Source organism: Triturus cristatus, chromosome 2_1, assembly GCF_964204655.1.
Source record: "Triturus cristatus chromosome 2_1, aTriCri1.1, whole genome shotgun sequence".
Classification (NCBI taxonomy): Eukaryota; Metazoa; Chordata; class Amphibia; order Caudata; family Salamandridae; genus Triturus; species Triturus cristatus.
In genome coordinates, this window is record NC_140581.1 from 255,990,874 (window position 1) to 256,013,364 (window position 22,491).

The 22,491-nt window shown below is 43.3% G+C and overlaps 2 protein-coding genes across 7 annotated transcripts in view; both read left to right on the plus strand.

Annotated features, from left to right (window-relative positions):
• Nucleotides 1–22,491, plus strand: part of RAI14 (retinoic acid induced 14) — a 486,624-nt gene that overhangs the window by 158,137 nt on the left and 305,996 nt on the right. The gene's annotated exons all lie outside the window — the stretch shown is intronic.
• LOC146864053 (uncharacterized) lies at nt 20,144–22,203 on the plus strand. Of its 2 annotated transcripts, none has more exons than XM_085630902.1 (2): nt 20,144–20,794; nt 20,911–22,203. In XM_085630902.1, the coding sequence occupies exons 1-2, from the start codon at nt 20,144–20,146 to the stop codon at nt 21,559–21,561; spliced, it is 1,302 nt and encodes a 433-aa protein (XP_085487028.1). In that variant the 3' UTR covers nt 21,562–22,203. The 2 variants fall into 2 exon arrangements, with proteins under 2 accessions (XP_085487028.1, XP_085487039.1); XM_085630913.1 differs by having other exon boundaries at nt 21,622–22,203.

Sequence of the window (22,491 nt, forward strand, 5' to 3'; positions counted from 1 at the left end):
CCAAGTCAACTTTTGATACTGTCATCTAGTTGTTTTTAACTACCAACCCGTTGCATGCAAGGGCTTATAGTGTTGTGTTTAGCACAGAGTTAATATCGGAGTATGCATGTCCTGTTGACTATAGAACAAGGGCTCTGTGGACATTAAGGCTTGGGTCTACTTAGCTGACAAGTCCGATGGAGATTATGCAGTAATTCATAACTGAATCGAAGTTAGTAGTAAGACTCAGATTAACCATCCAGATCTATGGGACCTGCAGTGAGAAAGAGAGAGAGGGGGATAGAGAGAGAGCGAGAGAGAGTGAACGAGAGAGAGAGACAGAGAGAGAGAGCCCAGGAGTGCTGCATGTGTGCGCGCGCAGTCTGCTCTTTTTGGAAGCACATACTCGTGCTTGTGGCGTGCCCCTGCGCGCTCCTGCAAGGTGGTTGCCGCTACGAGTATGTGCTTCCAAAAAGAGCAGAGACAGCTAAAGGTCCTCCTAAGCAGCGCATGCGCGCTGCATAGGCAAGACCTTATGAACATAGGTAAGACATTTTAAACCATTGCTACTTGGAGGAAGTCTTCCAGTATTAAGATGTTGCCTTCTGCAGAGATGCTGAGAATCTGTCATCAGTGCTCACCTAAATAGCACTTACCTAACAGCGGCAAGATGCTTTGGCAAACGCTGTGCCATATAATTTCCTTGCCATTTACCTTAAGAAATACGTTGTCCCATTCTTAGAGGGGCCTGCAGCAATGGCTGTGTCAGTCACTGCATTCAGGATCGGATGATTCTGGTAGCCTTATATTTGCTCCTTGCCTAGAATGCCAATGCTGCATAATATCAAGGGTCTTGATGCAAAAGTGTTCTTGGCTACTGTCTGCATGTATCACTCCATTGAATTGTGTGAAATAGCTCTGCCCTTTGTGTGGTTCCCGAGAGACGAGCGGTGTGCTGGAGCTGTGCTCACACACCCAGTAGAGAGATCATGAGTTGGAGTAGTGGCGGGTGCTGCAGGGGTGGTCTGCAAGAGTCTCTTTTTCACCCATGTATCCCTGCAGTTCTAGGTCTTTATGACATCCCTGTCTGCACCCCTCCACTCTTGAGAGCTGTATTACTTGTTATAAAGGTGTTCTCAGAAACCGCCACACCACCAGGCAGACTGTCTTCTGCATGGGAAACAGCCATTTCCACGTGGCTGTTACCACGCGTTACCTTAACGCACACCTTACAATGCATCTACATTTACCACCCATAGCCTTTAACATGCATGGTTTACCAACGAGTATGCCTTACCATGCATGCCTTTCCAACAAAATCATTGTAAAGGCAGTAAAGGCATATGTGTGATAAAGGTAGTCAGCGCTGTAGACTCTGGGGGGGTGGGAGATGTCGGAGATGCTTGGATGCAATTCCTGCTTCTTGTCTGTATGGTGTCCGAGGAGAGACTTTGGAGCTCTTTTGCGTGCTGCCTTCTTGTGCAGGGCTGTGACTTGGTGAGTAGTTTGAGGGCTCGGGCAGGGTTTTATTTTTAGGGCTGGGAGGCCGGTTTTAGGGCTCAGGGCTAGAGGTGTGGTAGTTTTCAGAGCTCAGGGCTTGGGTGTTTTAGGGCTGGTTGAGAGGGGAGGAGTGTTGCATAGGACTCAGAGGTGTGGGAGGGGCTGTGGTGGGTGTCCGTAGTTACAAAGCGGTCATGTGACCACACATAACCTTTACCACCCATATGCCTTTACCAATCATGTGTTTACAACGAAATTCATTATAAAGGCATGCATGGTAAAAGCATATGCATGGTAAAGACATGCATGGAAAAGGTAACCTCTGGTAATGGAACCATGTTGTAACAATCACATAGTAAAGGCATGCATTGTAATCGCATGAGTGATTCCATCATACAACCCTTCTTCAGATACACCGCACCTGCCTGTTATGTGTGCCAGTTGTCCTGCATTAAACCCAGGCTTAAATGCCTTTTAGTGAAAGTGGGTAGGAGACTAGAGATGCGATTTGTAAAGACGGCATTAGCTGAAAAATAATATGAACTTTGTGTGAAAAACAGAACTACAACTACCAAGACGCTATGGGGTAATGGTGCTCTTAGATGCAAGCATTGTGCTCCTACCCACTTTCACTGATAAAAGGCTCTTGTGAGCCGCCCCCAAGCTGACGAGCTTTGGAATGCCTGCACGCTATGAGTGGTATAATACCTGAGAAAATTGGCAGCATGTCCAGCAACCCAAATATATTCTCTACTGATTGAGGAATCCCAAAACACTGGTGTCTAGAGATACGATTTCGAAAGACGGCATTAGCTGAAAAAAAAAAGTGAACTTTGTGCGAAAAACTGAACTACAAATACCAAGATGCTGTGGGTAATTGCACTGTTACATGTAAGCGATGCTCTCCTACCCACTTTCATTAAATGCCTTTTAGTGACCTTCTCTGCTTAGCATTCACAGCTTTGTGTTTATTAGTTTTCTTCACAGATATTGCCCACCTGTCTGATTTATAGTTGGTGTTAGGAGTTCATTTTCTAAGCTGAGAGACGCAGTGCTCTGGGACTGTTGTTGGTGAAGGCTGTTATCTTTAATCAGTGGCTGGTAAAACCAGTTCAGCGCCCTTGAAAGCAACTTCCACCACAACCTCTCACTTTTACTTCAAAGACATCCTCTGTTGTCAAACTCTGGTCATGGACTGCAACTTGGAAACAAAGTGACCTTGCCTTCACAGCATATGTGGTTGTGGTAACTCACAAAACATTACTGCTACTGAATGGATGAAGTTCTAACTCAACCAGGAATAGTCTTGTCTCAATAGTCTCCTGAAATCCAACTTGCACTGTTTAAAAGAACAGCAGATGCCTTGCTTTGGAAGCCACTCCACCTGGGGGATGGAAAAGCAACTAGGACCGCATATGCCACAGAATTAACTAATACCAGGCACACTCCATTTACTGTCATTGGTTAGGGGAGGGGAATTAATGACTTAAAAAAAATATCCGTGCACAAACCTCAGCCTTAAACTATGACCATAACATAAATATTTTCTGTGGGGCTCTTTAGGTATATTGCTGATAATTTGAATCTGAAAACCTATTTTAGAGCTATCATTGAGTACTTCCTGGAAATTAGAATCGCACTGCAGTGCCTCAGGGGACTTGTGCACTAGGTCTACTTTTTCTGTGGGCCTAACCGGATACTGTGCTAGAGTCTCGCAAAGGTTGTTCTGGAAACCCTCAAACCCTATTCGCCACCACCGGAATGTATCATCTCTGCTGGTGCATTTCTTTTGGTTGCATAATTATTGTGCTCCGCACCTGGGTACTTACTTCACCAGGTGAGTATTGCCTCCTACTGGAGTGAGAGAGTCTGGTAAGTAATACTGGTGGGCTCCATGCAGTTTTTTTTAAAATTACCTCCTATGCCAACAGATAATTTATTTTAAATATACAGGAATAGGGGTATGGTAAAAAATAATATTGTGGCTCCGTGGGATGAACTACTTGTCCTTGGCATCAGGTGGGGTGGTCAACATGTTTCGGCCAAAATCTCTGCTAGGGGTCAGTGGCCTTCGGCAGGACCTTAGGTGATCAGATCCCTGTTAATCGCATTACTCAGGTAAATACATTCACTTACATTCCTTTGGGATGGGGAGGAAGCTTCAGACATTTTGCTGGACATCCTATAACAATGCATAAAGAAATTATCTTCAAAGCCCTCATCCGCTTCCCATGAGGCAAGAGGCGCCCCCAAAAAAGTTGTAGACCAGAATACCGGCAAACAGGATTTGTTTGAAATACAAAAACAAAGGGATGTAAGTGAATGTACTTACCTGAGTAACGCGATTAACAGGGATCTGATCACCTAAGGTCCTGATAAAGGCCACCGAACCCCAGACTGGCACTTTCGCTCACAAACACTTCCTCTCTCACACAAACACTCTCGCCCACAAGCATGCACACAACATACATAAAAAATATGTTTTACTTACCTGATGCTCCAGTTGTTTCACACTAATAGTGAATAATATACAGTTATTCGCTGTTGGAGTAGTTAAAAAATGAGCTGAAAACAAGGAGGGTGAAGCCGCCCCTGTCTTCTTGGCACAGATTTTACTACCTCTGAGGCCAGGGGTTGCAAAGACCGTGCCAGGGGTCGCAACTGTGAACCATGGCAACCCTTAAATTACATCCATGTCTCTCTCCTCCCCCATGCCTTTCTCGTGTTGCTTGTTCCCCACCATTGAAGTAAAGGGAAAAAACGCTACAACACACTTTATTTCTTTACTTTAAGCCATGGTGGCCAACAGCCTGCGCTGCTGTGCAATATGTCTAAAAGAAATTGCCAAAGCCAATAGATCTCACATCGGCGAAACCTATTGGCTTTGCCAATGCTTGTTATTAAAGCTACACATATGAACGGGTAAGGCTAGATAGTTTTCAACCCATGCAATTATTGAATAAAGGTGGGCAAAACATTAATTGTACAGGGTTTTTTTGCAAATATATCTGCTAAAACGTCAGAGCTGGCAGTTCTGAGGAGATAGTTATGAAATATTCCATCAGATCAGCATCTCCTCTGCACCCAGGGACATTATTTCTCTGCCGCAGCAAAGTGCATGTGTGGTGAACACTGTAAAAATGTGTGTGGTGCACTGTCACGGTTTCTTTAAGGGTCGGGGTGCTGGTGGGGATTCTCTGGGCCACTCCAATCCATCCTAATGGGGGATTTTCCTGTGTCAGCATTACAGGCTCAGGCCTACCTCCTGGCAGCTGTAGTGCTTCTGTCACGTGAAATAGGGAGTGTTTGCCATTGGGGTGGAGGCCCTTCTTTTCTGCTGTCAATACTTAATTTGTCTAAAGAAAATGCAGTAGCCCAAGATTTTGTTTGATGCCCGCTCCCTGCGATGCCATATGCCCGGGTTGCAGAATACCAACACTTCTTGTTAGGTCGAGGACCGTCCGGTCTGCCGAAGGCAGAACCGGAAGTCGGAGAGTTAATGTTTCTGAGAGTGGCTCTTTAGCCCGCCTCTCTTTTTGCCTCTCCTCCATTGGCTGGCTTCCTAAACGGAGGCCATTCATTGGAGGAGAGAGCCGTCCCTCCAAATAGGCTCTGTCTTTTTCAGATTCGGGGGCGTGTTCCGTGCTGTTCTTTCCACTTTTTAGCCACGCCCCCGAATCTGAAACCGCCGCTGCGTTTCTCCGAGGCATTTCTGCTTCGCCTCGGAGAAAGGCGGCGGTGTTCATGGCGTCCTCTCCCCCTGCTCTTGGCTCCCGTGTTGGCTGCTGCTCTGGTCTCGTCCCCCCTGACCGAGCCGCATAGGATCCTAAGGTGTCCGTTTTTCTCTCTCTCCGTTGTAATATTTCTCCCATCGCTCATATTTAATACTTTATCTCTTTTTCCTCACTAATATTTTTGTTCCATTTCTCCGTTATTTCTCCTGGTAAGTCTCCCACTCCTCTCTGATATTTCCTACTCTCTCCTCTGTAATATGGCTTGTTCTGTCTCTCCTCTCGCATTTCTGTCAGCCCTCCCCCCCACCAATATCTAACACTCTTTTTCTCTCTCGTTTCTTACATTTTTGTTCGCATTTCTGCATCTCATCTCTAATATCTCTAGTCCAGTGCGCCTATCTCTCTCGTGTATGTGTAACTCCCTGCCTCCACTCTAATGCTTCTCTCGTCCATCACTGTCTCTTTTTCTCTTGGGAGGCCTGTGGGTCCAGCTCTTTCTCTCGCGCACTTCCCTCTGTACCTGTCCCGTCACCTCTCCTGTCTCTGTCACGAGCCTGGCTCTCTCTCACCCCAGTGATAGCGCTCCGTTGCCAGGCCCGTGAAGGCCGAGTCCCGCGCCCTCCCCACCCCCTCTTTTACGAGTCTCGGGGAAGTGCAGAGAGGGTTTAAGAGACTGGCCGGCTCGGGGTGGTAATTAGAGGGCGGGCCCTGCGGGGGAGGAGGCTGGTTCTGTATGTGTGTGGGGTTGGCTCTCTCACTACGTCACTCTCTCTCCCTAACTCACTCTCTCACTATCTCTCACTACCTCACTATCTCTCACTATACTACACTCTCTCTCACTAACTCTTTACCTCACTCTCTAACTCACTACTCAACTCTCTCTTTCTCACAGCAACACAATATCACTACCACAGTAACTATCTCTCACTCTAACACACTACTTAAAAACTTCACTCTCTCTCTATCTCACTACCTCACTCTCTATCACTACATCACTATCTATTTGTATCTCACTCTCACTACCTCACTATGGGCCTCATGTAGGTAAATTACATTTACCACTTCATAAATACCGAATCATACCGATTCGGTATTTATGAAGTGGAAAATGCAATGTAGGTAAAAAGTCGGTAAATATTACCGAATCAGAAAAATTCGGTAATTACCGAATCGGTAATGAGGCATACCTTCCCATTGATTCCTCAATGGGAAGGTATGCCTCATTACCGAATCGGTAAATACCGATTCGGTAATGGGGGGAGCACAGTCAAGGGTGGCAGGGTGTCACATTGACACCCTGTTGCACCCCTGATTCCTGCATGTGTGAACATGTGGCACACATACATGCCCTGAGGGCATGTATGTCTGCCACATTGCACACCTAAACGTGCACAAAAATGCTTTTTTTCACCTATTCGTCATTTACCACCAACCTTTAGTTGGTGGTAAATAACGAATCCCCACACCCACGACACACTCCCCCTACATCTCATTTCATGAATCGGTATTTACCGAATCGGTAAAATTACCGATTCGGTAATTTTACCGAATCGGTAATTTTACCGATTCGGTACATACCGATTCATGAAATGAGCCCCCTACATCTCAAAAGCCCAAATACCGGTCGGTAACGGTATATTTACCGAAAATCGGCCGTTACCGACCGGTATTGGGCTTCCTACATGAGGCCCTATATCACAACACTCTCTCTCAAAACTTCACTACATCACTCTCTCACTACCTCACAACTTCACTCTCTCTTTCTAACTCACTAATTCACTCTCTCTATCTCACTACCTCACTCTCTCTCTCTCTCAAATACACTAAGTCACTTACACTCACTCTTTCACTACCTCACTCTCTCACTACTTCACTACATCACTCTCTGTTTCTATCTTAATACCTCACAACATCCCTCACTACCTCACTCTCTCTTTCACCACCTCAATCTTTCTCTATCTCACAACATCACTCACTGTTTCTATCTCACTAAGTCAGAAAATACCTCTCACTCACTAACTCACTCTTTCACTACCTCACTCTCTATCTACCTCACTCTCTCTCACTACATAACTCTCTATACATCACTACTCCCCTCTATATCACTACCTCACCATCTCACTACTTCTCTCTCTAAAAAGCTCACTACCTCACTCTCACTACCTCACTCTCTATATCACAACTTCACTCTCTCTCTAACTCACTACATCGCTCACTCTATCTCTCTACCTCACTCTTTCTATCTCACTAACTCACTTTCACTGTCTCTTTCACTATCTCTCTCTATCTCACTACATCACAACACCACTCTGCTTACATCTCACTACCTCACAACATCCCTCTCCCTCACTACATCACTGTTTCACTACCTCACTCTCTCTCACTACATAACTCTCTCTACCTCACTATCTCACAACTTCTCTCTCTCAAAACATCACTACCTCACTCTCTAGCTCACAACTTCACTCTCTCTCACACACTACCTCAATCACTCTCTATCTCACTACCTCACTCTTTCTATCTCACTAACTCACTTTCACTGTCTCTTTCACTACCTCTCTCTCTCACTACATCACAACATCACTCTATGCTTATATATCACTACCTCACAACATCCCTCTCCCTCACTACCTCACTCTTTCACTACCTCACTCTCTCTATCTCACTACCTCACTCTCTATCTACCTCACTCTCTGTCTCACTACCTCACTCTCTATCTACCTCACTCTCTCTCACTACCTCACTCTCTCTATCTCACTACCTCACTCTCTCTTTCTCACTACCTCACTCTCTCTATCTCACTACCTCACTCTCTCTCTGCTAATGCAATAGGTATCACATATGCAAAAAAAAAAGCTAATGCCAATAGAAATGAAAATGCCATTTATTTAGGGATACAATAATGATAAAAAAATAATGAGCAATACCAATAGCTCTACCTATAATATTGCCGAGACCATTGCATTGTAAATGCTTGTTTTTAGTATTGTCCCCACTACCACCTCCCCCATAGCTCTTTTTTCCACCACTTTCTGGTTTATCTATCTGTCTCATAGGTCTTTTTCATTCCTATTTTTTCACTTTGTTGTTGTTTCGCTACTTTCTTTTCCTCCTCTTTTCTCCCTACTCTGCCAATCTCTCTCTTGCTGTTGGTTAAAGTTTTATAATGAAAAATACATCCTGCTCTTCCAATATGATTCTATGTACTACCAGGGTCTGCTCTAGGGCCATGTCAGCTGTGCAGCCGCACCTGGCGCTGACCTTGGGGGCGCTGTGTTTAGAAACAACTTATGTGTTTAACAAGCACCTGCTTAGAATTCTTTCTGTGTCCAGCAGTTTTCAGCCAATAATAAAAATGTCAAGATAACTCTGGTGATTAAGGTCCCTTAGCTGCCATGTTTTGAGGTTACATTGAAATTATGAAAATGTCACACATAAGCAATCATGAGTGTCATTCAACGACTATGAGTGACACTTTCTCCGAACAAAAGAAAGCAGTGAAGACAAGGGAAACCATAAATGTAACCCTCCCGGTTTCGGGGGGAGGCCTCGGATTTCAGGACTAGTCTCCCGCCTCTCGGTTCTTGCATGCAAAAACTGGATTCTTCGACCGGCTTCTGCCGACAGGGACTGGTCTTGTGTGACTTGGAGTATGCGCCGCAAGTAACCCGCTCCGCCAGGCAGGCACAGCTGGCACGTTTTCAGATTGCTCATGTGTGACAATTGCATGGTTTCAAAGTACTCATGAGAGCCATTCAACTACCAAATGTGTGACACTTAGAGTGACACTTTCTCACGAGTAAACCCTAGCAATAAAGTTCATGTAAAAAGATAAGTATTAGAAATTGCACCCTTTTGGCCAATGATATCTAAAAAGATCTTGAAACTGCTAGAAATCCTAACCTACTACCCCTATTTTAAAACAATGAGTTGCATGTTCATAGTGCTTTCGGTTGCAGGCTGGGACCTCTAAGCACTGTAAATGCACAAGTCACATTTCCCACTGCACCAACCAGGTTTCAATTCTGTTTAGCTCTGAAAACAAACACATTCACCCCTGCAGAGATTGCAGGTTTCATAACGTAAGAGTGCATTAATGCAAATCAAGATGGCGGCGCGCTGGTAAATTCTAATGTCTGAAAATGTTAAAGTTCACTCACTGCAGTGGTGGGTCAGACCGGGTCCCTCCAGTTTTCCACCACTGCAGGCGTAACGGAGCGGTGTTCAATAAATAATAACTCAAATAGGGGGTTAATGGTGTTCAATGTGAGCCTGCCCCCATTCAGGCCACTTGTTGCTATGAAGGTGTCTTCTACTCCATACACTCTACATTAGTTTTATTAAAAGCGTTAATTGAAAGTTTAGAGAAACGCCATGAAGAACAGGACAACTTTGCAGCCAGCCAGCTAGCGCTTGAATCATGTAACCCTCCAAAGCATTCCTAATGACGTAATAGCATTCCACATGTTAAGTAAAATAGAGAATAAACAATAAACAGTGGCTAGCTCGCATTGGGTGTACTTGGGGGCGGTAAGGTAGGGCGGGGGAGTGGCAGAGTTGGGGGTAGTAAACTCTGACATACGACAGAACGGAGGAACGTAATAATTACTTTCCTCTGTTCCGTCGTAAGTCCGAGTTTACTACAACCCTAATATAGCACAGTGCGTTATAAACTGTCAACTGCCAACTAGAGACCCCCATTTCTAACAAGAGGTATGTTTCATTGTCTCTGTATAACGTGTGTGATGTAAAGTGCTCTGACACTCTACACTGGTATGAGTAGCGCTATAAAACACATGAAATGCATGTGAGAGAGGGGCTATGAAGAGATGAAGGGCACTGATAGAGGGTGGAAGTGAGGGAATCCGTGCAGAAGGATGTATTTGAAGGGGGTACCAACAAAGATTGCCGCAGTGGACCTACCACCTGTAACCACCTGCACAAGTTCATCATTGGATGCTGTGCTAAGCATTAACTGCACAATATTCTTGCTCTGTGCTTTTATGTGAAATAAGCTTGTTGGCATGAGGATAGAACAGCCCTGGTGTATGCACACTCGTGTTGTGAAAGCTTTCGGGTGCACATACCATTCCCTTTCTGAAATGTGCTGTAAATTGTAATCTGCTTTTGATCTCTGGATAGATTTTATAGCCTGTGACAAGAAGACAACCGCAGGGTGGTATAGCTCACTAATGGCAGATGACCATGATAGTTATATACTCTACTCTTAATGATATAATTACCTTCTTCTTCAGTGACGCTTCTTTTACACACATTCTGCTAATGCGGATTATATATCATGACAGTGGATGCCACAGCTGCTATATTATCGAACCTTACTCTTGAGAGAGCATCTGTTCCTCTCTGACCCCGGTGGACCGCCTCTAAATTAGTGGATTGGTGAGCTCTCCTGTCCATTACCCGCTCCCCAGGGAGCAGCAACATTAGATATTGCACTCAGTCCAAAGGGCGATGGATTTGCAACAGATGGTGGCCACTGGATCCTTGCAGTATTGGAAAAAAAATAGAGTGAAGACACTAAAAGTGAGTGGCGTAAAAGCTGCCTCCCTGACCCCTCGCTTTCATGACGTTGTATATTTTTAATATTTTATGCCATAATGTGGAGAGCCATTAAAACTGTGTGTGGGATTCCTTTGGGTCCGGAGTTTCATCTAAACATGGTTTACAGTGGAACAGATGCATCCGGTCTGCCAGTGTGTATGTGTGTTTGGTGTGCGAGTGTGTGTTTGGTGTGCGAGTGTGTGTTTGGTGGTGCGAGAGTGTGTTTGGTGTGCGAGTGTGTGTTTGGTGTGCGAGTGTGTGTTTGGTGTGCGAGTGTGTGTTTGGTGTGCGACTGTGTGTTTGGTGTGCGAGTGTGTGTTTGGTGTGCGAGTGTGTTTGGTGGTGCGAGAGTGTGTTTGGTGTGCGAGTGTGTGTTTGCTAGTGTGAGTGCCTTTGTTTAAATTGATATTCCCATATAATGATTCAGTCTAAGGGGTTGCCATAAATCATTGCAAGAGAGCAGAAATGCCATAAAGTGAGCTCTGCAGCTGCCCTGTCTTGCTGTGAGTTATCGCTGCTCGTTTCTTACATCTTTTAGAATAATGTATGTTGTAGGAGGCTGGAGCAGGTGGTGGGGCGAGTTCAGCACATGGATTTATACTGCAGGGATTGTGCTTCCTGTCTGGAAAAAAACGAGACATGTCCTGACGGTTTCTCCCCTTTTAGTTGTAGATTGCAATAAATGCAGCAGCCCTCTGTCTATAAAAAGGGCCTGTTCTTGTAGGGCTGCGATGAGAAGCTTTCAAGCCCCCCCCCTTCAGGCATGGTGTCTCCTCCACTATTGAGGTCTTGGAGGACCCTGCTGCCTGTTTGAGCAGTAACAATGGATAGGAATTATCTTGTTTTACCTTCTTTGGAATAAAAAGAATTGATCGTTTTTATTGATAGCGGTAAAAGCTATATTTCGAAATCTTATGAACACAAATAGAAATGTCAGAAATGTTTGGCTCAAGGACTGGTATATTGACTTGGCATCTGCTTTTTCAGACTGGTTGGAGGGTGGTAATGAATAAAGACTACAGACAGAAGGGACCCTGCAGCCCCCTGGGAACAGAGCAGTTACCAGGGGCAGTGGTAATCCCGGGTCCAGTTCCTTTTTCCCTGAGTTTCACTCAGGGATCTCCGCTGCTTTAAGCGCATCAAAAATCTCTGAGCGAAACAAAATAGCTGGGTGCGTTTCTAGCACGTCTTGTCATTTCGATTTGGGAGGTAACTTTTGTCACCGACCCTATCGGAATCTGAGGGTATCCTAATGAGGCCATATGAACACTCACCAGAGGAGGCTGCCTCTCACTACCACCCTCTCACTGAGTTACAATAAAGACAGCTGTTCCTCCACTCCTGGACACTGCACTGATCTGTAGTTGGGGCCCCTGGAGGTGTTCACTCGTGGACGGCCACTGCTACAAATAATTCAGCTTTATGCATCACTTTAGAGGTGTTCTTTCATTAGTTTGTCATTTTAACCCGCATTCATACACATGGGTTCGCAGCGCTTTTCAAAATTCGAATGTTTCTTTAGGAAAAAAATATACATATTTACTGAATCCCATTGGAAATGTTATTGAGCGCGGTTTACTAACATTGTCTCTTCTAACACTGAGTAAAATGTTGCACTCTGCAGAAACCATCTTGGGCCTGCTTACTTTGTGTCATAGATGTATCATTTATGTTTTGGAGCCGATTCACAGCATGAGGCACAGAAAGCACAGCTTTCCATTAAGAAACAGAGCAGGATTTACACTATAGGTGTCACCTGAAAGTGTTTTAAGAGATACTGCAAGTTTCAGACCTTAAGAAAAGAAATAACAAGTTTGGGATTTTTCTGCATGCGGAATGCCCTCTTGAAATAACGAAATAATTGTCACCCAGTTTGACTTCCATTTCAATATATTAGGATATATTTTCATGCTGAAGGCAAACTTTTTTTTTTACCAGTACATCCGTTAGGGATATTAATACTGTCAGGCCAAAGATTTCGCCACATTAGTCCTAGTTTAATATCTGAATGGATAGCAAATGAATGGTGATCAGTTAACCTTTGCAAAGTGTCTGCTATACAGTTACACCACGTGTCTTGTTACTCTATATGTGGCGCATTCCTTTAGTAACTTTAGATCCATTTGCTGTGCAAACAGATGTGCCTCTATTGACATCTGTAGATTATGCAGCAGAGAGTTCAGCAAATGTCAAGTGCACTAAATCCACTTTTAAGCAGGAAGAACATCAGATGCACAAACATGTTTTCCATCAGGTCTGGGTATAATAAAGTCAGATACTGTAGACGCCAGAGGTACCACTACTGACCCCTATTGGACAACAAGAGCCTTGCACACTGTTTCATGTCACTTGAAGCTAGATTTCTCAGAATTCATGACTAACATTCCTCTTGGACCCAAGATTAGCAGTGTCGTGACTCCGCTACCTCCATTTTAAAGATGGCGGAGGGCCCGATTCTACCGCCAACTGTCTTTTATTTGGAAGTCAGAGACCGTGGGGTCGCTTCGTTCACTTTGTGGGTGAAACAGCTTGTCAGTCAAAATAATCTTTAATAGGTTAATTAAAGTCATAAAAGATGCATACCGTGCATCAAAAGCACAATTCATATTTAAGGTAAAAATACAAAGTAGCAGCTGAAATACATTCTGTACATCAAAAAACTCGATTCATATCAAAGGTTGAAAAACTAACGTGGCAGCTGAAATACAGCACAAGGTGTATAATTATTAAGAGATATATACGAAAGTAGTATAGGTTGTATACTACTCGTCACCATGTATTTTCGCTAATTGGATGTGACAGGTGGCCACGCCCCTTTGACCACGCCCCTTTGGTCCGTGTGTCTATATTGGACGTGTTCCAAGTCTGATTTTAATCGGGGTTTTAATCGGTCCTTATAACGTATTGATAAGATTATAGCATTTTATTGTTTTATAGGTCGTTATTTTGTGAATCATGGCTTATAAAATGATACGGCGATGAAATCAAAAATAAAAATAAAAAAATAAAAAAAAAAATAAAAAGCGTATAAAACGATAAGTTAGGATTTGTGAATCAAGGCTTATAAAATGATACGGCGATGAAATCATAAAGCGTGTAAAACAACCAGGCATGCCCGGGCATGTCTTGCTTTAGGCATGTTTATGGGGGACTCAGTACGTATAAATCGACCAGGCATGCCCGGGCATGTCTTGCTTTAGGCGTGTTTATGGGGGCTCAGTAATCGGATATATGGGGTGCAGCTACGAATTAAAATGATATTTTATACATTTCCCATCATCACATTATTGAAAAGAATAATAACGCGTTTTAGAACAAATTGCTTTTATTAAATGTAAAATGAAAGCTCGGAGAAGTTTTATTTTGGGTCAATATTTACAATTTAATTGAAACCATTTTTTACATAACAGAAAATCACATTTTATGTAATTACAGTTTCATTATATGGAATTACATATACTGACAGCATTTAGTGACAATAGAAAAAAAAAAAAGAAAATCAAGCTTATAGTTGAATAATGAGGTAGAGGTAGTTATCAAATATAATATGAACCATTGCATATAAATCACAGTATCAACAGCACACATAAAATCTGCGGAAGTTACATTAAAAAAGGAATCACAGCATATTTTTGGTACCCGGTAATAATCACAGATAGCTATAAAACATTTGTAAAGTATAGAAAACACATAGTCAAGCTTATAGTTGAATAGTGAGGTAGCGGTAGTTCTCAAATACATTATAAACCAAGACATATGAATCACGGTATCAACAGCAGACATCAAATATGCGGAAGTTACATACATTTTTTAAAAGAAGAATCACAGCTTATCGTTGTTAACTTATAATAATCACGGATAGCGATAATACATATATAAATATAGAATTCACATATTTAAGCTTATAGTTGAATAATGAGGTAGCCGTAGTTAGCAAATACATTATGCACCTTGGCATATAAATCACAGTATCAACACTGAAAACAAAATGATGTACATAAAAATCAAGAAACCATAGCGTATTAACATCAACCAGTAATACGCAGTATGGCCACAGGGCATAAAATTATACAAAAACTATATGTTGTGATACAGATGAGGTATTTACATAAAAAAATATTTAGTTACCCAGTAAAAAGCATAGGTCTCTATTATAAGTCACGGGTGCTAAACAGACAACCATGGCAATCTCGCGAAGTGTTTTCTTTTTTTTGGCGGGAGTGCTTGGCCGTGTGTTGTTACGGGTTCGTGAGCATTGTCAGCGGTATCACGGAGGGCAAGCGTCGGTGCTCTTCGAGGGGTCAGTGAAAATGGTGATGCGGGGGGAGAAGGGATAACAAATGGTGCAACGGCGTTGTTCTTTAAATCTTCTAAGTGGATACGATGACCACCATTTCCTAGCACCGATGTCGGAATGTTCAGTTCTGCTAGGCTCTGCATGAAGGCATCCCAACCGACAGGCGCTTTATTATTTGCAAAAGAGTGTGTTTGGGTGGCGCCTCTGATCAAATCATGCAGGTTTGAACCACGTATAACATTACCTTTATAAAGAAGTTCCCCCTTATCATTCCAGAAAGCGATGTCTTTATTTTGATGAATTTTATTAAGAAGTAATTCTGCTTTCTTTTTGTGCCGGGGGTTAACGTTGTCAAGGATTTCATTAACTAGATTAAAGGCGTGTGATTCTGGCTCTCTGACCGGTGAAACGGGTGGCTCTTGACTTTCAGGCATGAATAAAGTCAGGCCCTCTTTTTCCATTTTACCATGATGGACAAAGTTCAGATACTTTTGAAGGATAGCGGTATAAAGCTTAGCTTTCTCGTGCACCGGTAAATCACTACGATGAAGAATTTCGCGCATCTCAGCGTCCAACAGATCCGTGGCTGATTTTCTAATGTCGGTATCAGCGCTTGGGGGACTCCGCATTCTGTCTAGCTGATGTTTAGGAACGAGATACATTTTTTCAATGTGAGCCATCACCGGCGGCGCAGCAGGCCCGAGAGAAGCGGGATAGCAATGCCTAGCAGCGATCCTATGAAGCCCCCAGACTGCTTGACAAGACTTTTTTTTGTTTTAATAGAGATCCTCTTATTGCTCAGTTTTTTAACAAGATTACTTTTCTTTTTAAGCACTCGGATCTGTTGAGGACTCAAAGGGACATTGCCCTTCAAGGTATTTAGGGCTATCTCCGATATCGCTGCTACTAAATCGTCAGACGCGGAGCATAGAAGAGCTTTCCTTTGTTGTGGGGATGATGAAACCAACAGTCTTAAAAGAGCTAGATTGCGCGCTATCCGGCTGGACATGGTCATGAGTGTGTTGGAGCTCTAAACTGGAGCGCTGCTTTTTATTTATCTTCTTTTTATAGCCGGGTAGGACTTTTTTAGAGTATAAGCAACAGGAAGATCCGGTGGGAAAAGCCCGGTCCTTAATCTGTAATCCTCCGGCGTGCCGGCGTTTAAATCTACAAAAAGATACCCATAGGGGCTCTGAGTGGCGTCCTCAAAGGCTTCTAGAAAGAAACTAGAGCGACCCGGGTACATCTGTCTGGCTAGAGTCGTTATTTGAAGCTTGTCTCGGGGGTTTTTGAAAAGCACCATGTACTTGGTGTTCAGAGCGATGGTTCGTGAGCTCTTACCTTGGCAGAAGACGTTTTGCACAATGTATAAAATGCTAAGATTACGATGGTGAACATACTGAGTAAAAGCTTTTTCAATTTCACCGCTGTCACAAGCAGAGGCCATTAGATCATCTACAATTAACATATTAACACTAGAGGGTGGAAATAAAATGTCATCATTTAAGGCGGCGGGGAGCCCCTCGACAAATTTGAGGTGTGGAAGCTTTAGCGCGAGTTCTTGATAGAGCCGCTGCCAACAGGAATAGGCCCACACTACGTTGGTGGGTGGCTGGGTCAGCATTTGATGCGCATTTTCCAAAAGTTTTTTTACAAAGTAACTTTTACCAGAATTGGAAGGACCTGCGAGGATGCATGAGAACGGATGTTGCAATCTAATATCCATACTTTAAACAACCTCTAATAAACTATACACACCAAAAGCGGAAAGTCCTTTTTCTCGCTAGCCCCGTGTTTACACAGAGGCTGCATAACTCTTAAAAGCCGTAGGGCAGGGTTTTATAGTCCTCTTTAAGAACGCGCTTATCATATACAACCCTCAACGTTTTGCGAAGCGGGCGTGTCTCAATATCCCAACGTTTTTTAATTCTCACAATGCAGGGGTGCTGCACTACTAAGCTTTCATCTTCTGGAACACATTCACCTCTTTCGGCGTGCTTGGCATATTGAGTGACCAGCTCTTTTAAGTTTTGAAAATTTACTTTTTCGCGGTTCTGAACATTGAGGGTGATCCCCTTCACCTTCAAGCAGATTTTACCGCCTGATAAGCGGTAACCGTAGGTTTTGGGGCCGGCTGAAACAAACTCTGTGATGTGTTCATCGGGAGGTGTTTCGCTAGTGAGTTCCCCCAGATAGTCACCCACCGGAGGGTTAACATCGCCCTTTTTGCTCACAAAAATCACAGAGTCTGTGTCGTGGTAAAGACAGCGGTCTTGAAGCAACTCCAGGAGCTTGTACAACTCCAATCTAGCATAAGCGGTGGTGAAACTGGCAATAAATATGTTAGCGTTGCATGAAGGCGGGTAATGTTCTTTGGTATACCGCCAACACACACAAGCGGTATCATCATCTATGAACTCGCAAGATGCCACCTCGCAGTAGGAAGTAAAAAAGTACTGATCAAATTCATCCGGCTCTGTCACTAGAGTAGTTTCTGAGCGGTCTTCTCTCTGCCCCAGTTTTCCCCATAGAGAGTTGAGAAACAGTTTAGCAATCTGTCTTTTAGTGGGGTTCACATGGATTTTATTAGAGCGCAATCGAATACCCTCTTTCTGAAAATATTCCCTCCGGTACTTCTGTTTCTCGGCATTATCACTACACCACTGGGGGTAACCCGAAGCTTCTTGCTTGTCTCTAAGGTGCAAGTTGATGTAGTCGGTAAACAGATCACTAGAAACATTTTCAAAATGCCATATCTCATAAATGCGATCTATCACATAGCCTTTTTTCAGAGCTACATTCACTTCTACAGTGCACCAGGTGCCGGTCAGAGCACGTTCGTCATCAGAGTGATCACACCGGAAGGTCTGTCTGGCTTCTGTGCAGGAGCGGCACAGGGTAAATAATAGTTTTCCCTCGAATCTGTAAGGAAGCACCGGGAAAAAAAGTCCTCTAGGCGGACGAATTCTACATCTGATTAGACCGAAATACATTTGAGGGGCTCCAAAATCTTTATAAAGGATCTTAGGATGTCCCACAGGGTAGACTTTTGTCTTGTTAACAAAGGGGTATAAGCTGGTAAAATCATAGTAAAAAATCTTTTCATCACCAGAGGCCTTTCGATAAAGAGTAACGGCGTTGGTTCGTCCTCCGTAGAGAGAATCACGCGGTTTCAAGGGCTCGGGTAAGTCACGATCCTTGATAAAAGTCTGCAGATCTAGATTACATGTTAACTGCTCACGCCACGCGTGTTCCCAAATACTTCTGACGTTGAAGCCGCGTCTTTTTAAAAACTCCTGTTTAATAGTTGTGCGGTTAAGCAACTGACCATATGTACAACCGGTCATCTTATTAAAATCGTTTCCGGCGTAACAAATTGGACAGCCGTGAAAAAAGCAACCATTAAATTCAAAGGCAGTAGGGACCCCGTCAATATTGGCATAACCATCTAAAAAATAGGACCCAATTTTAAGCTCCCCGCCCCTCAAAGCGTGACGGATGGTGATTCTTTCACTGTATTCCAAATACATCAACCATTGAATAGCGGGTGTTGAGAATCTCTTTTGCTGTCTGTGATAATTATCACGAGGTAGCAACGCTAATGTGTAAGGTTTTAAAAAACAAAATCTGAACATCGCCAAGCAGACTGAAGCTAAAGTGATGTACTGAAAGGGGTCGATGAAGTCAACATAGGCATACTCATTGGCCTGACCCGGGTTCACCAAGATTTGCTTGCTAGACATGGCAATGACGCCTTCTCTAAAGCGGATACACGCCTCTCTTAAAATGTTCACATCTTGTTGGCAGTAATGAGACAGCTCCTTCTGGAAATCAAACTCCCGATCTTTGTTCGATTCATACCAGGACACAAATTCTGTTTTCTCAGAGGGTGACATATAGTTTACACCGTAAAATTCTGCTGAGGGCATAGCACCAACGTATTTTTGGTTCTGCAAAGTGTTAAAGTAATGCGGGAAATACCCTTTAGACTCTTGGAAACCCATTGCCTGTGGAAGTTTACTGAGTTTCATGGGCAAAAATTTCTTTTCAATAATGTGATGATGGGAAATGTATAAAATATCATTTTAATTCGTAGCTGCACCCCATATATCCGATTACTGAGCCCCCATAAACACGCCTAAAGCAAGACATGCCCGGGCATGCCTGGTCGATTTATACGTACTGAGTCCCCCATAAACATGCCTAAAGCAAGACATGCCCGGGCATGCCTGGTTGTTTTACACGCTTTATGATTTCATCGCCGTATCATTTTATAAGCCTTGATTCACAAATCCTAACTTATCGTTTTATACGCTTTTTATTTTTTTTTTTATTTTTTTATTTTTATTTTTGATTTCATCGCCGTATCATTTTATAAGCCATGATTCACAAAATAACGACCTATAAAACAATAAAATGCTATAATCTTATCAATACGTTATAAGGACCGATTAAAACCCCGATTAAAATCAGACTTGGAACACGTCCAATATAGACACACGGACCAAAGGGGCGTGGTCAAAGGGGCGTGGCCACCTGTCACATCCAATTAGCGAAAATACATGGTGACGAGTAGTATACAACCTATAGTAGTAGTATAGGTTGTATACTACTCGTCACCATGTATTTTCGCTAATTGGATGTGACAGGTGGCCACGCCCCTTTGACCACGCCCCTTTGGTCCGTGTGTCTATATTGGACGCGTTCCAAGTCTGATTTTAATCGGGGTTTTAATCGGTCCTTATAACGTATTGATAAGATTATAGCATTTTATTGTTTTATAGGTCGTTATTTTGTGAATCATGGCTTATAAAATGATACGGCGATGAAATAAAAAAAAAAAAATAAAAAAAAAAAGCGTATAAAACGATAAGTTAGGATTTGTGAATCATGGCTTATAAAATGATACGGCGATGAAATAAAAAAAAAATATATAAAAAAAAAAAGCGTATAAAACGATAAGTTAGGATTTGTGAATCAAGGCTTATAAAATGATACGGCGATGAAATCATAAAGCGTATAAAACGATAAGTTAGGAATTGTGAATCAAGGCTTATAAAATGATACTGCGATGAAATCAAAAACGTATGAATCGACCACGCATGCAGGAGGGTTGCTAAGAAGTGGGGGTAGTGTGAAATACGAGTCTACAAACATACCGCGGGGCGTGTCTAGTATGTTCACAGAGGATATAAGCCAGCATTCCGAGGACCGTGTGTTAAGAAACCCCCGCTTTTTGCCGACAAAGAAAAGCTCGAGCTTTAAGACAACTTTGAGAATGTCTTGCTCTAGCGTGGAAGCGGGACCCCTTGGAGAAACTATAACAGCGATGCTGAAGGAAGCGGCAAATGCTGCAGACGACGCTGCAGAACTCGACGATAGTGATAAGGAAAATTGCGCGCCAACAACGCCTGCGGGTACTACGTCGGAGATGTCGTCGGCGATGCTGAATAAAAAGCCCGAGACAGACGTCGAGGCATCGGCTATGCCGAATATAAAGCCCGAGACCGGAGCCTGCGAAGAGGCGGTTGGTGGCGTTGCTAAAATGGCGAGCAATACCTCCGATGCTACAGACGGCGGTGGAAGAGCGGAACCAAGTGAAGATGACGAGGGTATTGACCTGCAAGAGCCTGAACCCGAGGACTCCAGCGACTGTACAGAGATGGATTCCGGAGAAGAATCTGTAAACGAAACAGAAAAGTGCGAAGTTGGAAAACGAAAAGTAAGTACGAACCGCAATTTTTCGGCAAATCCTCTGGGGTGTTTAAGAGTGTGATGATGAGGCGTGTAGTTGTGAGGAAGGCTGAGGTCGAAAAACCCCTTTTTTCTTTTTATCAGCAAAAGAGAGGAGGAGGAGCCCCAGGCGACAAAACCGCTAGCACGACTATGGAAGTCACACAGCCATCGCTACGTTTTTCATGTCTCTGCTGCTCAAGACAGAAAAAACTTGCCGTAACGCATAAAAACTGCAGCTGTAAGCGCTTAGACGCAATTGTACAATTTTGTCGTGGTGAAAGTTGGAGCACGGATCGATATCGCGGACTTTTGACAGCGATAGCCGCGATCATAAAATTGTGCTTAAAGGCGGGGTGGTACGACGAATGCGAAGGTTGTAAAATTGACGACCCGAGTCAGTTGCATCACGACTGTCTCACGACGGGTGATGAATATGAAGACAGTTTGATACGGAAACTATGTTACAAGCTGGACCCCTATAAGATTATGGCGACGTTGGGGGCGGTCTATGGCTTGAAAGAAATGTCAGTACCCGAAGATTGTAGTAAGATGATTGCGAATGTTTTAAAGTATATTAAGAGAGTACAGTCCCCATCAGAGCATGTGAAAAGTATGTATGAAGCGGGTGATGAAGACATACGCTTGATAATGAAACAGCATTTGAGAAGGAAGAATTACCGTAGATATTTTAAGATCAAGTATCTTTACAGGAGTTTAAAACCGAGGAACATGACATTTCTTAATGTAGAGTAAATGAAAACATGATGATCTTCGCGATTGCTACTATTATGTATGTGTGTTTTTCCGTTGCAGGAAAGTGTGTTTCGACACATGGTTGAGATCGGCGTGCGACCGAGCGTTAGATGCCTGGAAGACGCTTTTTATTTTCTGATCAGAGCAAAGATGGCGTACCCCAAACCAGTGTTTCGCCCGACCGCGCTATGTCGTAACAAGCGATGTGAAATCATCGAAGAGCTTGAAAAAGAACTGGGTCAGAAACCTAGAGGCTTTTACGACGTTGAAAAGAGCAAAATCTTCTTGGGCGCTGACGACGTGCTCGAAGATTGCATCGACAATTATATCAGGCGGACATTTTGCACCCTAGGAACTACTCTGAATAAGAAACAGTTTTTCAATTTCATGAATACAATATCTGATTTGTTTTGTCGAGCCTTCTTGAAGGGGCGTGGGGAGGATGTAAGAAGACTGGTACCGTTCATAGCTAGCAAAATCCAAATATTGATTCTACGTCACGAGTTTTTGAGAGCATTGTGTTAAATATCTATGTTTTTATCGTTATTATCGTTTATAGCGCTGTACATTCCTATATTACCAGTTTAAATCATACACTGTTTAATTCGTGTGTTATTAAATAATCTACTATTGTAAAATAAACCGGCTTCTAGTTCTGATTATTTGATAAAGAAAAATAATAAAACAAAAGTGAATTAATAGAATAGGGGGGCGGGAGTAGGGGTTGCGGTATTTTAGTTCAAGAAGCGCTACGATGCAGAAGCTTTTCAAAAGAGTTTATTACAACCCCTCGAAAGTTGGTAGTTTTGGCGGTGTAGAAGCCTTGTACAAGGAGAGCAAAATCCACAACGACGGTGTTAAAAGAACACAGGTACGCGACTGGTTATCGGGCGAAGATGCCTACACGCTACATAAGGGGTCGAGAAAGCG